Source organism: Acomys russatus, chromosome 17, assembly GCF_903995435.1.
Source record: "Acomys russatus chromosome 17, mAcoRus1.1, whole genome shotgun sequence".
NCBI lineage: Eukaryota > Metazoa > Chordata > Mammalia > Rodentia > Muridae > Acomys > Acomys russatus.
Genome location: NC_067153.1, coordinates 18265531 through 18279336, shown reverse-complemented (window position 1 = coordinate 18279336; position 13806 = coordinate 18265531). Strand labels below are relative to the sequence as shown.

The window sequence follows — 13806 nt, the reverse complement described above, 5'->3', positions numbered from 1 at the left end:
TTTAGCAAGCAAAGAGAAGGCTCATAGAGCTGGGGACTTTTAAAACATATAGAAACAAAGTATTTTTCCATGAGTCTGATAGAACATTAACTGACCCCCACACCACAGAGCACCTCCAGACTTCCACCGACATGTCTTTTAGCATCTATTGTGAACCAGATACTTTCCTAAGTTTTTCACCAAGGTTATCTCATCTAATCCTTGTATAACTGTGAAGCAGGTGTTGGAAGTATTGTCGTATATAAGAGGTTACTGAGCACGAAGCAAGTCACACCATAGGGAGGGAGTGATTCTGCAGAGACCTGGCTCTAGGCTCACGCTCAATAAGAACCACACTCCTTCTACATACAAGCAGCAACCTTAAGGATGGAATTGCACACATCACTTCCATGCTGCAGCTCATCTATACTTCCCTCCCTCAGGAAAGGACCTGAGGAGATCCATATTATCTAACTCAGTGGGGCTTACTCTATTACCATCCCATCCCTTCAATTGTTTCTTAAATGTGACCCAAATTTTCCCTCCTTTGTGATTATGTTTGATTCTTAGTCACTATCATCACATATGCATCCCTTCGCTGTGCCCTTAATTCCAGTATCTCTTTGTTTTCCACTTTGAGGTTAGGGACATCACCGCACATATACCAGGCTATATAGCTTTCCCATGTCTCAGAACATGGGCCAGACTCCTTGACATGGCAGCAGCAAGTTGCCCATGATTTCACTTTCTGTCCTCATTCCTATGAATCTCACCTTCAGCACTAGAGTTCCAGCCACAGAGGCCCTGTTCAGTCCCCGGGAATGTCAGCCCTTCTGGCTCCTGTGATTTTCCTTATGCTGAGGCTCTGCAGGAGTACCATGCTTAGCAGCATCTTGTCAGAAGCTATCTGCTCACTTGGGCCCCTGCACAACATCTCCAGCTGCAAGCATTCTCTCCTTCACTGGCTGTACAAAGTGCTGACTGCTTCTGTCTTCAGGAACCTTATAACGTTCTTCTTTTCATAGTTATTTTCAGTGTGTGTGTGTTTGTGTGTCCATATCTTAGAAGAGGTAATACAAAAGGATAAAGTGATCACAGTGTTGGGGTTGGCAGATATGGCCTACAGACTCAGCTTCTTCTCTAGAGGACCCACCAGAATCCTTTAAGGAAGATAGTACACTCCAGAATTATTGGACAGTGAAATTGAGATGGTCTGAACTCTGGATCTCACCCACAATAGGAGCTCAATATATGTTCACGAAAGAAATAAATTAACGATTAGTAAAACCTTTGTGGCATATTTTTAAAAACAGTGTTTTGAATGAATAAAATAATTTACTGAACGATGTCAACGCCTCTTTATTTTATGCAGTGAATGCTTTGTTAGGTAGGTGATAGACAGAAGGATGCAGATGGCACACAGATAGCTAGGCAGGTAGCTATCATCAGATATTAAAGAAATATCAGCAGAAGTGACTAGAAATATATAGACAGATGATATCTGATAGGCAGACAGATAGATGGACAGAGAGAGACAGCTATACAGATACAGTTATAAATATAAATATGGATTAGCATGGGTTCTAGAACTCAACTTGACCATATTATCAGTACCATCAGTGTTTCTCTTTAGATCTCCTAGGAGAGGGGGACACAATTTCTTTGTAGCACAGTTGGGTCTTTGTGCCTGAGAAGCCCATTCACCATTCAGCAGAGGCTGGGAGGGTTGAAGCAGGTCTGAGGATGTATGAAACAAGAGACCGTGCAGGATCTAGCAACTTAATAATGCCCTGTTGACATACGACCGACCAGCGCTCTAACATTCAGGAAGCTTGTACAGAAAGACAACCAGGAGAAGGTGGGGCCTGAGAACCTGGCCAACTTTGAAGGACTTACTTTGTCTCAATTTCTTTCAAAGGGAACTAACTAACAACACAGAGAGAGAGAGAGAGAGGGGGGGGGGGCAAGCCAAAAGCTGAGAAAAGCTATTTATATCTTGGGAGTTCTGAAAACCCAGGGCTTGGAAGTCACTGCTTCTCAAACCCATGAGAAAGGAGTGTTCAGGGACACAACATCATTTAAAACACAGCCACAGCAAATCACATAGAGCAAATGGGGCAAGGAGTTTGGAGTCATCATTTATGCCTTCCTTCCTCGCTGCTCTACCAGACAAGCAGATCATCACAAGAGCAGCTTCTATTTGCAAAGCACTCAGCACATTTCCCTAGATGCTCACTCAATGAACGCTGATCAAATTAGATAACGTGGAGCTATAAAATCCCAAGTCAATTCAGTACACATTATCTTAATACAAAACCACGTAGAGGGGAATAAGGGGGACAGATGTTTTTTGTGCTCACAGCAATTTCAGTCTTTCTTTCTTCAAATTGAGAGAATCAATCCTGGGGACCACACCTCACAAAAGCAGATGAGCTGAGATTTGTATCCTACTGTCTGAGTCTCCATTGATCAAACAACATTTTTTTTTTTTAAGACTATACAACCTCATTCAATAAAACGCAAGCTTAAGACTGGGTGTTCCCACTCACTTGAAACTTGATGGGCTGCGGGGACCAGGGCTGGCTGTGACTCAGGGGTGAATTGCCACTCCAGAGGATCACCATCTGCAAGCAGCAAGAGGAACATTCTCCAAAACTGAAATGAGGTGACCTTGGGCTATGACACATAAAGTTAGAAAATCTTAACACCTTAAAGATGAAAATCCTTAAAAAATCTTCAGGAAAATGACAGCCAAAGGGAATGAAGTGGTTTAGCCATAGTCACACAAATTTACATGCAGCAACGCCATGAAACCACTTCTCCTGACTTTTTTTCTCTTTTTTTTTATGTTTTTTAATTGAAAAATAAAATCATTCATATTACATCTCAATTGCTATCCCATCCCGTGCATCCTCCCATTCCTCCCTCCCTCCCGCTTTCACCCCATTCCCCTTCCCTATGACTGTGACTGATGGGGACCTCCTCTTTTTCTCTAATGTGGTACAATGACAATATGTTTGTGGGCGCTCTTGTCCCACTGTGCCCCTCCTCCCAGGCTACACTTTCCTTAAGGTATAGCGTTTCTTGGGCCGGGGCACGCAGTCTCACCTCTCTGCGGGTCTCTAGGGGCCGGTGCTTTGGTTGGATTTGGAGTCTGTGTTCCAGGAGTGAGTGTTCCTGGGAGGAGAGGAGAGAGAGGAGCATGCATCTCTTTAAACGCAAGCCCAATCTGAAAATGATGCTCCATATCTCACCTGTGTGGCTGACCAGGCCAGGCACCAAGCAGGATGTTGGAGGCTCAGGAATGAGCAAGAAATGTATCCACAATCAAGTTCTTCATGGACTATGTAAGGGAGTAAAGTGTGATGGGGCCACTGGGAACTTGTCAATATCAGTAAGATGTCGTGACACCATATGGGACAGCAGTGGCACTGAACAGGGGAGTGTTTGAGTATGGACCCTCTGAGACAAAGAACCTGGCTTGCTTGTTATTGATCTGAGTCATGGCATACACATGGACTTCATTCACATAATTGATAAATCACTTGTCAATCATTGTAAAAATAGCCTGGGCTCTCAGTACCAACATCTGTCTTTTATGCTCATAATGTCTTGGTTTTTGGACCACTTCAGGACCTGCCCCCTGCTGTCATGAATCTGACCCCTGGAAAGCTAGCAAAACAGCCATTTTTTTTCCCTAGAAGATGAAGGAGAGAGAAAGGGAGAGGGAGAAGGAGAGGGTTACATTCTGTGGATGAATGAAAAGAGTAAGGTTGGGGTATAACATGGCCCAATAGATAGGCAGCAATTCAGCAGGTGGTATTGTTGAATGCAATAAGGAACATAGGGCTTGTGAGACTAGGTCTCCAAGGCAGAGCAAAAAGCTTGTGCAAAGACCTAGAGAAGCAATCAAGCAATCAACTAGGACTGTTCTGTGGCTGGACTCCAGAGAAGAGAGTGGAAAGGGAGGGAGATGCTGGGAAGCCCATGTTCCAGCCCACACAGCTGTAATGTTGTCTACTATTTGTGACCACTCTTCAGCAGGCACTCTGAGCTTTCTAGTGTCCAATTCAACATGGCTGTCACTCCATGAACCTCCATGTGAGTTGCAGAGATGAATGCTACAATCCTTCGTGCTCAGCCTGTAACTGTCACAATACCCAACTCCAGCGGAACTCTGGTCATTTTCTCAGGAGGGGTCAGTATCATCTCTCATTTTCTCAGGCATTGATTAGACTGTTGCCTCCACTAATGAAGGTACCAGTGATGCTTTCTTCCTTGGTGGATTTCTGTGCAAATCTTGAGCAGCTTGAGCCACATCCAACTTGCTATGACTATCATTTAGATTGATTAGATGGCTTTGGGATCACAGAATACTGATGTGTAAGGGACTGAGGGTTCATGACTCCTAGAGAAAGCCACAGTGTCTGTTGTGGATAGCTGGGGGAGCGTAGAAGAGCTACAGAGAAGGATCACTGTCTAAATGCTTACATACTGAACCCAGCTACGTGTAGATGTCACAGCTCGAAAAGTCCTCACCTAATTATGAGAACATGGAAGCTCAGAGGGAGAAGAATTTTTTTTCCTGTGGATAGTGTGGACACATCATAGTCCAGATGTGTCTGCATCTGAGACAGAGATGAGTTTCAAAATGACTGTTTTCACACTGACCAAAGCAAAGTGAATTTGCTTTAATTTTCCTCTACATTCGTGTAAGTGGCTGATAAAGCTCAAAACCATTACGTCAGGTGTTTATATGATTACTGGTGTCCAAATGACACACTCCAGACGGCACTGTTCAGCTGAGATGGTTTTTGTGTGCATGAAGAGTGTTAAGTTTCATGTGTTTCTTCCTTTCCCTGTATTTCTTATGCTCAATCATCTGACAAACTTTTATTGAATGTCCTCTCAGAGACGCTTGAGCCTGAACATATAAGTCCTTAGGGATAATACAGCCCAGAGAGGAGAAATGCCAAGTTCCCAGCTACTAAAACTACAGCTGTGATGCACGTGACAGCCCACTAGCCATGGTTGACATGGGAAACGGATTCTGGCCACCTGTAAATATCAGAGGAAAGGATTTTGAAAGCGAATAAAATAAATTTTGTTGGTGAGAAGAACATAATATGGATAAGTCATGAATTTTGGGTAAAGAAAATGAAAATCAGGGTGACTATACTTTCCAAATTGTAAGATTAGATATATGATCAGGATGTAATTGCATTTTGCTTTGTTTTCCAAGGATTCATTACCTACACACATGCATGAACACACATAGACACATACGAAATTCAACATTGGAATCAAGTTTGATAAGTTCTCTTTTATTGTTCAAACTCTCCTCATGACTTGAGGACGTAAATGTATATGCATGTGTAATTAACATTTATCATGTTACCTTACGCCGGATACACATGCTGTGTGTGTAATGAGCATACTTGTCAATAACACTATACAACAAAGGCAGTTAGCCTGTCTGCAGTGTTGCCACTTAGTGGCTGCTTGTTTAACAGGCAGTGGTACAGGGACAAGAAACAACAGGATGTGACTTTACAGGAAAGTGATAAGGGAAATGCTAAGGATGTAGAAAGAGAACAGGAGAGGGGAAAGGAAGTAGAGGTTATGAGGAGTGGTAGAAGATATGTTTAAAGTATGTCATATACACATATAGCAATGTCATAATGAAGCCCTTTACTCTGTATGACTAATATGAAAAAGGAAAGAGGGGCAGATGGGACAGACCTGTGAAGAAGAGGCATTTGTTTGTTTATTTATTTATAACTTAGAATTAAGGAGTGGAATAAAGAGAAGATTTCATTTATGAAATCATCTATTTTTCCTACTTTTTCATATGTGTTTTAGATTTCCAAACTTTAGAAAGGCTGTCAAAACAGCCATTTTCAGGGGGTGATTGCAATGATAGTGACTATTGTCACTCACCTGAGGCTGCGCTGGGCTGTGCTAGTCTTCTGGGTGTGGTCAGTATCCCAGAAGGATGCAACGGGCTTCCTGTGCTCCTGAGTTGCTGAGCATCTGCACGGGAGGGAAAGTTTGCCCAGGGTGGCCCTCCTGGTGTGCTCTTATCCATGGTCTGTGATGTAGACATGGATACTGTAGAAGCCTGCATGTGTCTGTTTGTCACCCATGGTGCTCTGGTCATGTTCTCTGTCGTGTGTAGAAAGTGACAATCATTGGCATCGTTGTGCTTGATCTTTTTGATCATGGATAAAGCTGCTGACATATAAAATACTCTCAAAGGGCAAGTGCAATATGTATGTATAACACAAATAATTCTTACGTTTTACTGTGGACCAGAATACACAGGTTAAACTGAATTTTGTTTTCTTTGGCTAGAAGTCAAAAGAAACATCTCTAGAGATGGGTTGGTGGCTAAGAGAACTTCCTGGTTTCACAAAAGACCCAGGATCTGTTCCCAGAACCCACACAGTGGCTCACAGTCACTTGTATCTCCAGTTCTAAGGAATCAGATGCCCTCTTGTAGCCACTGGTGGCACTGCGTGCATGTGATGTACATACACATATGCAGGACACAACAAGGCACTCAGGCATACACATAAAGTAAAAATAAATCAATTTTTGAAAGTAAAACCCAGAACATCCTCTCTCAAGCCCTTAGACCCACAGAAAGCTAGAGTATGTACTTAGGGGTTTATAGGGTGGAAGTATCATATGTAAGAGATAAATTTCTGATGATACAATAGGCTGGGGAATTTGTTAGAGGTGTGTGGGTCTGGAGGCATTGGTGTGGCTTCGTTTTCTTCACACTGTGAAGCAAGTTACTTGACAAGTTTAATTCTAATGTTTGTTTGTTCTTGATTTCAGTGTTGGAGATGGAACTCAGGGCTTGCACATGCTAGGTACAGTTTTGAGTGCCAATGTGTTTGAACAGTAGTTCCCTTGCATTGCATCTGGTATTTGGTCACAACAACAAAGAAAGTGGATGCTACACCAAGCAAGCATTTGCCATTGGAGTGCACTCATAGCTTGTTTTAGCCTTTACATTAAACTTGAAATAATAATAATAATAATAATAATAATAATAATAATAATAATAATAATAATACAACTCACCAAACTTTCCTTAGTTAAACTAAACCTTCCCTAATTATCCCTTAAAGATGTTAGATAGTTTCACATTTTTCTTTCCATGGGAGAAAGTTAACAATCTTTTCTCTCAAAGTTAACTAATCCTGGTGGATGATTTTACAGCTGCAAGTTAATAGCCCAACATCTCATCCAGAACAGCAGTTGTCCCTTCATGCATTTGAATGATGTTACTCTCACTAGAGTTCTGTGGCTTTTCTTCTATGGATTGGTGTTTCCTTTTAGGACCATGGCTAAGTGTTTAACTTGTCTTGCCTCCAGCAATCATTTCACATTTCACTGGAATATTTTATAATTTTGTTTAGCTTTCATGATGTAAGCTACTGTATTAACCTTTTGTGGTAAATATGAAAGTTCCAGTTGGTGGAATTGAATGCTATTCCTCTTCACTGTCGAGACACAACTTTTGTTTAGCCTGCCTACCTCCTGTCAATCCTTACTTCCTTGAAGGATAGCTTTGTCGTTTGTTGTACTTAAATTGGATGCCCTCCTTGGGCTCCTGCTGAAAGATCTCAATGTAAGTTGGATCACGACTAAAGTTTGCTTTCCTGTGTCTTCCTTCTCTCTGTGAACTTGAGAGAGAAAGAAGAAATTTAAATAGCCATTTTCTAACTCTCTTACTGGCTGGAAGCCATGGTGTCTTTGGATGAGTAAGTGAATTAATGACTTCTGCTGATTCTAATCCATCCTTGCCATAGATAATACCAACTCTTACTGAAAGAGATCATTTAGTTTTGTACTATTTCCAGGTAGGAAATAAGACATCACTGTGCCTTTGTGTTCAGTGACAATACTGCTGATATTGCACACAATGTGGTAGGATTGCTTAGGAAAATTCTTGACCAGCCACTAATGGCATCATTTCATGCTAGGTTGATGTCACTAATACATTTTTTTGTTTAAATATACAACTAGGTGCAAATTGACCAACTTCACCATTTCCTGTGAATTTCCAGAAAAAGACATCTACCTACTTTATTGAAATATCCTTGCCTCTGTTGTCTGCCTTTGGATCTCTTTCCCTAGCTAGGCTGCCTTGTCTGCCCTCAATAAGAAAGGATTCATTTGTTTATGATGCAACTTGATGTGCCAGGGTGGTTGGTACCCATAAAGAGGGTCTCTCTTTTTCTGAGGAGACAGGGATGGGAGATAAGGGAGGGATGTGAGAGTGGGACTGGGAGAAGATGGAGGAGAGGGATGTGATTAGGCTGGAAAGTGATTAAATGAATAAATTAAGGAAGAAAATGTCTTATTCCAGAAATTACTATTATTATGTAAGATATTGTCAGTGGTGGGGGCATGGGTTAAGGGTATCAGAGAACTCTTGGTATTATTTCTTGGCAAGTCTATATCACCAGTGCAATTTTCCATCTTTGATTGACCCTTAACAACACTGCTCAAAAGGTGTGGCATCATTTAAGTTGTTGGGAAGTGTTAGACAGCAGTATTTTATTAATTTATGTGAGACTAGAGGAAACAAAAGGGAAACACAGCAGAAGAAAGGAAAAACCAAGAAAGCATCTTACCTGAGGTTGACTGTGTGTGAGAGGCACTCCTCTCTGTGGCTATGGCCCCAACAGGAAGCTCTGGAAAGGTCACTTTATTTTCGGTCGGCTTTTTCTCTGAAGGAGTACTTGTTTTTGTCCAGGGGAAGGTCTTCAAAGCAGACACCCACTGTGTGGTCCAAAGTTCAGGGTGTGATCTTAGAAGTGACTGTTGGCTTTGGCTCTCAAGCCTTGAAGTCCTCGCTATTCCCCTAGTAGTTGCACCTCAAAGGAAACAGCCAGTGGCAGTTTCAACTTACTTGTCACTTTGGGCAAATAGAACTATTGAGTCACAAAAAGACAATTATGCAGTAGCTATTTAAAATAGAGATGTTATGACAGTGGTGTGAATAGTACCAAATGTCAACAAAATATGTTTTCTCTTGAATAAACAGTGTGGTTAAATATCTAACTCCACAAAAATTGTGTGATCAACTGCTATGAACAGAATGTAAAGTTGTCAGATATAAGAGTGCCAGACTGACTGTCTCTCCTGATGATATCCAGGGACTTGTCAGAGTACCTCTGTGCTTTGCAGCCTTCAGCTGCTCCATGACTCAGGTACTTGTCTCTGCCAGAGCAATGAGGCTCATGCTATTTGCTCTATGGGCACATATAGAGAACATCAAGAGAAGTCCAGCTTTCCAGAAGAAACTGCTTGGAAGACTGACCTTCCGCAAGACAGACTGGTAGATTTTTTTTTTGAGAGAAAAGCCCCTGTTTATTCCATAGAGACTAGGAGAAAGAGCTACAAATGTTAAATTGGCTAATGCTCTCCTTTGAGAAGACTGAGACAATGCTAGGCAGAAGACTGTGGATATAAGGTGAGAGGTGCCCACTAGCCTATAGGCTTGCTTCTTCTGGATGGAAAAGGCCTAATACTCAGTGTGTTGGATTGTGTTTACCATGTGACCTTTGGCATTATTGAATGTAGGGACTAATTCTGCAGTTTCAGGGGGTGCCCCAAATACTCTTTTCTTCCCTCTTACTCCACATCTAGACCTCAAATTCCTCATATCACCTAAGCATGGATTTCAAGAGTGAGACATGGACTAAGTCCAACTGTCACCTGGCCAGGTAAGTGCCTATCAGGCATGTTAACAGTAGTGCCAACATGTGGATAGTTTTTGCTCACCCTGAGCACTTGTCCTTACTGAAAGAGCACTGAAGGGAGCCATGGTTGAGATTTGGGGTGAGAAGATGAGACTGACTCAACCCTCACTTCTGTCCTCAGAAGCAAGCACAGAAAGATAACTTGTTACATGCCTAGTTCATTTCCTTACCAAGTGGCCCTGTGCCTTATAAAATGAACTTTCTTCCACAGCATGACCAGGAGATGCTCTACACTAAAATCAAAGATGCCTACTGAATAGAACTGGAGCACCAATGTTTCATCAGTTCCCTGTGGAGACACTGATGAAAATCTGACTATGTGCAGGCGCCATGCGGCACACCGATGAATAAGGCAGACTGTGGGACAACAGGAAGTTGTCTGCCTTCAAGGTCCATTCACTGAGGAGGTACACATATAAATGCCACTGTGGTATAACCTAGAGTAAAACAGAGTCCAGATGACATACAGATGCTGAGTTGTTTGGCAAAGGATGGATTTTGGTTTGGGGAATCTTTAGGACATGAGAAGGTAACATCTGGAGTGACAAATTACAGACTGTCAGAGTTGTAATACACCACAAAATAGGACAGGACCTCCACACAGAGATGACAGAATGAACAAGTTTGCATTGAGTGCTAGGAGAATGTTTTCTGCTGCCAACAAGGGCACCAATTTCAAACTGAATGTAGCAGAGGAATATATGAACAACAAATATGTGAAGAAAGAAATGTGTTCTCTCTAAGATGCCTGGCAACTCTGTTGCTGACTGTTGAGTTTGGCCAGGTAAGGGACATAACCCAACTCACATCTGTGGACCATTGCTCTTGGTACCAAGCATGAGTATGGTCTTGGCCTGTGCTGTATGGATGATAAGGACTTGAAACAAGCATACACATCAGGTGGACTCAGTGGAGCAGGCAGAGGCCAGGTACTAAGTGTGAGGAAGAAAGAGAATTTAGCAGTGGTTTCAAAATGGCGCCTGGTGACACAGAACACAAATGGATGGTTGTTGACAGAAGATGGAGGATGGAGAAGGAGAGCCAGAGACTTACAGAGGGGCAATGACTCTAGAATAAGGAACAAAATTTCAAATAGCTTCAAGAGCCCAATAGTGAATGAAAAAAAATATGTAACATGATAGGGTGCGAGAGGATTGCGGGAGTAAAGAGACAGGCGTCCCTCAATGGGAAGAGAGGAGACAGAAGCTAATAATCTCTAGCTGTTTGCTGTTATAAAGGGGAAGACCTAGGGTGGCCAATCCCTCCAATACTCCAGAAATTATTTTTTTAATCAAAAGGAAAATTCCTCTGATTTTAGCACCGACTGATTAAATAAAATCCCTGGAGTCAGCGTTTCTTCTCCAGTGAGCTGTAGTATGCCAGGAGAGAAGGCCACTCTGGCCTCTGTAATAGTTTACACTCACCCAAAGCACTGGACACTCCACTGGTAAATGTGTAGTTGACAACAGGGGATTTCTCCACCATCTGCCAGAAGTCAGAGAGATTCCTCCCTGAAAAGAAAATCACACCATGGAGACAGAATCTCGGGTTTGTCTGCTGGAGTGTGAAGCTCAATGGCCATCCAGAGAGCTTCTAGATCACTGATGCTCACCTGACTTCCCCGCCATCACACAGATGAAGACACAGTCGGATTCATTGGTCTGACTCACTGCAAATACAGACAAGTCTTTGTAACCAGGTGTGTGGTCTCTAGGGTCAGCTCTGAGAGTACAATACTGTTTCTGTCTGCCTGATCCCCTGCTCAGCATGTCATGTATACTGTCTCATTGAGCCCTCACCACCATCCTATGGGGAAGATGTGAACATATGTCTGTGGGCCTTTAACAGAGCATCCCCAGTATGTTTAGAGACATTGTGATTAGGAATTCAGAAGTTTTAGATTTTTGAGTGTCTCATGGAATGTCTGTACCACACTGACAGAAGATCTCCCAGCAGCAACCAGGGCAGCCTGCAGCAATCCCATTCATCCCAGCCACTATTCACTCAGCAAAATGTTTGACCCTTTGCAGTATGTAGAAAATAGCCACCTATCCCAAATCTGCCCTTTTGTCTTTAAAAGGGGAGAGGCAATTACAGAGCAGCTAGAGCCTGCTGATACCATCCCTATGTTGATTGTAGTATTTGCCCTTAAATTTTTGGTACTCCAGGAAGATCCCTGTTTGGATGATGAAGCCAACAAGGACTGGTGTGAGAAACCAGCCCACATCTCTAATCTAAATAAGAGCTTACCTGAAAGTTTCTGGTAGCCTGACCTGTGACAAGGCTTGGGATGTGGAAACCTACCAGACTTGGCTATATTCCTGGAGGAATGCCAGACCTCAAGCTTGCTGGGCACCTTAAAGATACACACCCGAGAGGATGGAGGTTGACTTAAAAATCTCAGTGAGGTAGCTGGTAGAATTTCCAACGATGTCCACTAGCAATGCTGTGAAATCTGCAAGACAAGTAGGAGAGGCTCTCTGAATTCTGATGCAGAGATGCAAGGGGAAAGATATTCCATTTAGATTTTTTCTGAAATCAATTTTATAATTGTAATTTAAGAAATCTGTTAAATGCTGTTGATATACATGCATAGAAAAAATACTAGCTCAAAAAATAGGAAAGGTGAACTCAAGCAGACAGAACTTTTATAATCCAACTCTCTCTCTTGTAATATCCAAGGACTACCAAGGGATCATATTACTTCATCTAACCTCATTAGACTATCAAATCTATTATCAAGTCTATCCAACAGAAATCTGGCCCACAAATGTGTAAGGTCAATTTACATAAATGGGGAGTTTGAAAATACAGTCAAACTTAATGTTGGATCGTGAACTATAGACATCAAAATAGACAAGACCTCTACAAAATATCACCGGGAATGTCTCCTTTTGCCTGTTTTATCTTGACCATGGAAGGGACTTTTTATGACACATTAGTGTGCAGAACAATTGAACACTTTCTTTCTGAGCAAGAGGCCCACTGGATGATTTCCCATCATGCCTCATAGGGATTTTTTTTTTAACTCATCAATGGGATTGTGAGTTGTTTGCAAAAGCAACCAGGCTTGAAAACACATACCCTGTAGATGCAGGCTAATAGCCTATGAAAATCACTAGTTAGTATAGCAGGCCTACACTAGCAGGAGGTGGATGATGATAAGCAGATGCCTGAGCCACAGTGGGAGTGGCTGGTTTTGTGTGTCAATATGACACAAGCTAGAGTCATCAGAGAGGAAGGAGTCTCAGTTGAGGAAATGCCTTTATGAGATCCAGCTGTAAGACAATTTCTCAATTAGTGATCAATGGGGGAGGCCCCAGGCCATTGTGGTTGGTGCTATGCCTGGGCTGGTGGTCCTGTTCTATAAGAAAGCAGGCTGAGCGAGCCATGAGGAGCAAGCCAGTTAGCAGCACGCCTCCATGGCTTCTGCATTAGCTTGTGACTCCAAGTTCCTTCCCTGTGTGAGTTCTTGTTCTGGCTCTCTTCAGTGATGACGACAATGTGGACCAGTGTGGAAATGTAAGCTGAATAAACCCTTTCCACTTCAACTTGATTTTTGGGCACGGTGTTTACTTCCTAAGACCTCTGCAGGCATCGACACCACTTTGTACAGAAGGCTGTTGACCATGGCCCTCTTTCTTTCAATATGTATAGAGCCTGATAAAGTGTGCAACCTCATTATTCATCCATTTATTTTCCTTCCATTTCTCAAAACTCTTCTTTGTTAATTCACCTACCCCAAAATATTCATAGTGTCTGCAGTATGCCAGATACCTGCTAGGTACTAGAGATTTCTATAATATCTACCGCAAAAGTTAAAGTTTCTGGAGGGCATCAAGGTGGATCAGCATGTAAAGCATGTAAAGGTGTTTGTCACCAAGCCTAACTTGTGTTTGATGTCCAGGACTCACATGGCAGAAGGAAAAAATGTACTTCTGAAAGGTGTTCCCTGACCTTCACATGTGTGCTATGACACACTGCTGTTGCATCTACATGCCTCCTCCAATAAATACATAAATAAATGCATATTTAAAATACATCA

General features: G+C 42.3%; 1 protein-coding gene across 1 annotated transcript in view; it reads right to left on the bottom strand.

Annotated features, from left to right (window-relative positions):
• Positions 1 to 13806, bottom strand: part of Hhla1 (HERV-H LTR-associating 1) — a 36996-nt gene that overhangs the window by 8653 nt on the left and 14537 nt on the right. The window contains exons 8-14 of the mRNA XM_051160541.1: positions 12133 to 12216; positions 11374 to 11430; positions 11186 to 11272; positions 8631 to 8873; positions 5920 to 6144; positions 3088 to 3156; positions 2529 to 2603 (exon numbers count right to left, since the gene is read on the bottom strand). Of these exons, the coding sequence (XP_051016498.1) occupies positions 2529 to 2603; positions 3088 to 3156; positions 5920 to 6144; positions 8631 to 8873; positions 11186 to 11272; positions 11374 to 11430; positions 12133 to 12216 (840 nt within the window). The remainder of the gene's footprint in view (positions 1 to 2528; positions 2604 to 3087; positions 3157 to 5919; positions 6145 to 8630; positions 8874 to 11185; positions 11273 to 11373; positions 11431 to 12132; positions 12217 to 13806) is intronic.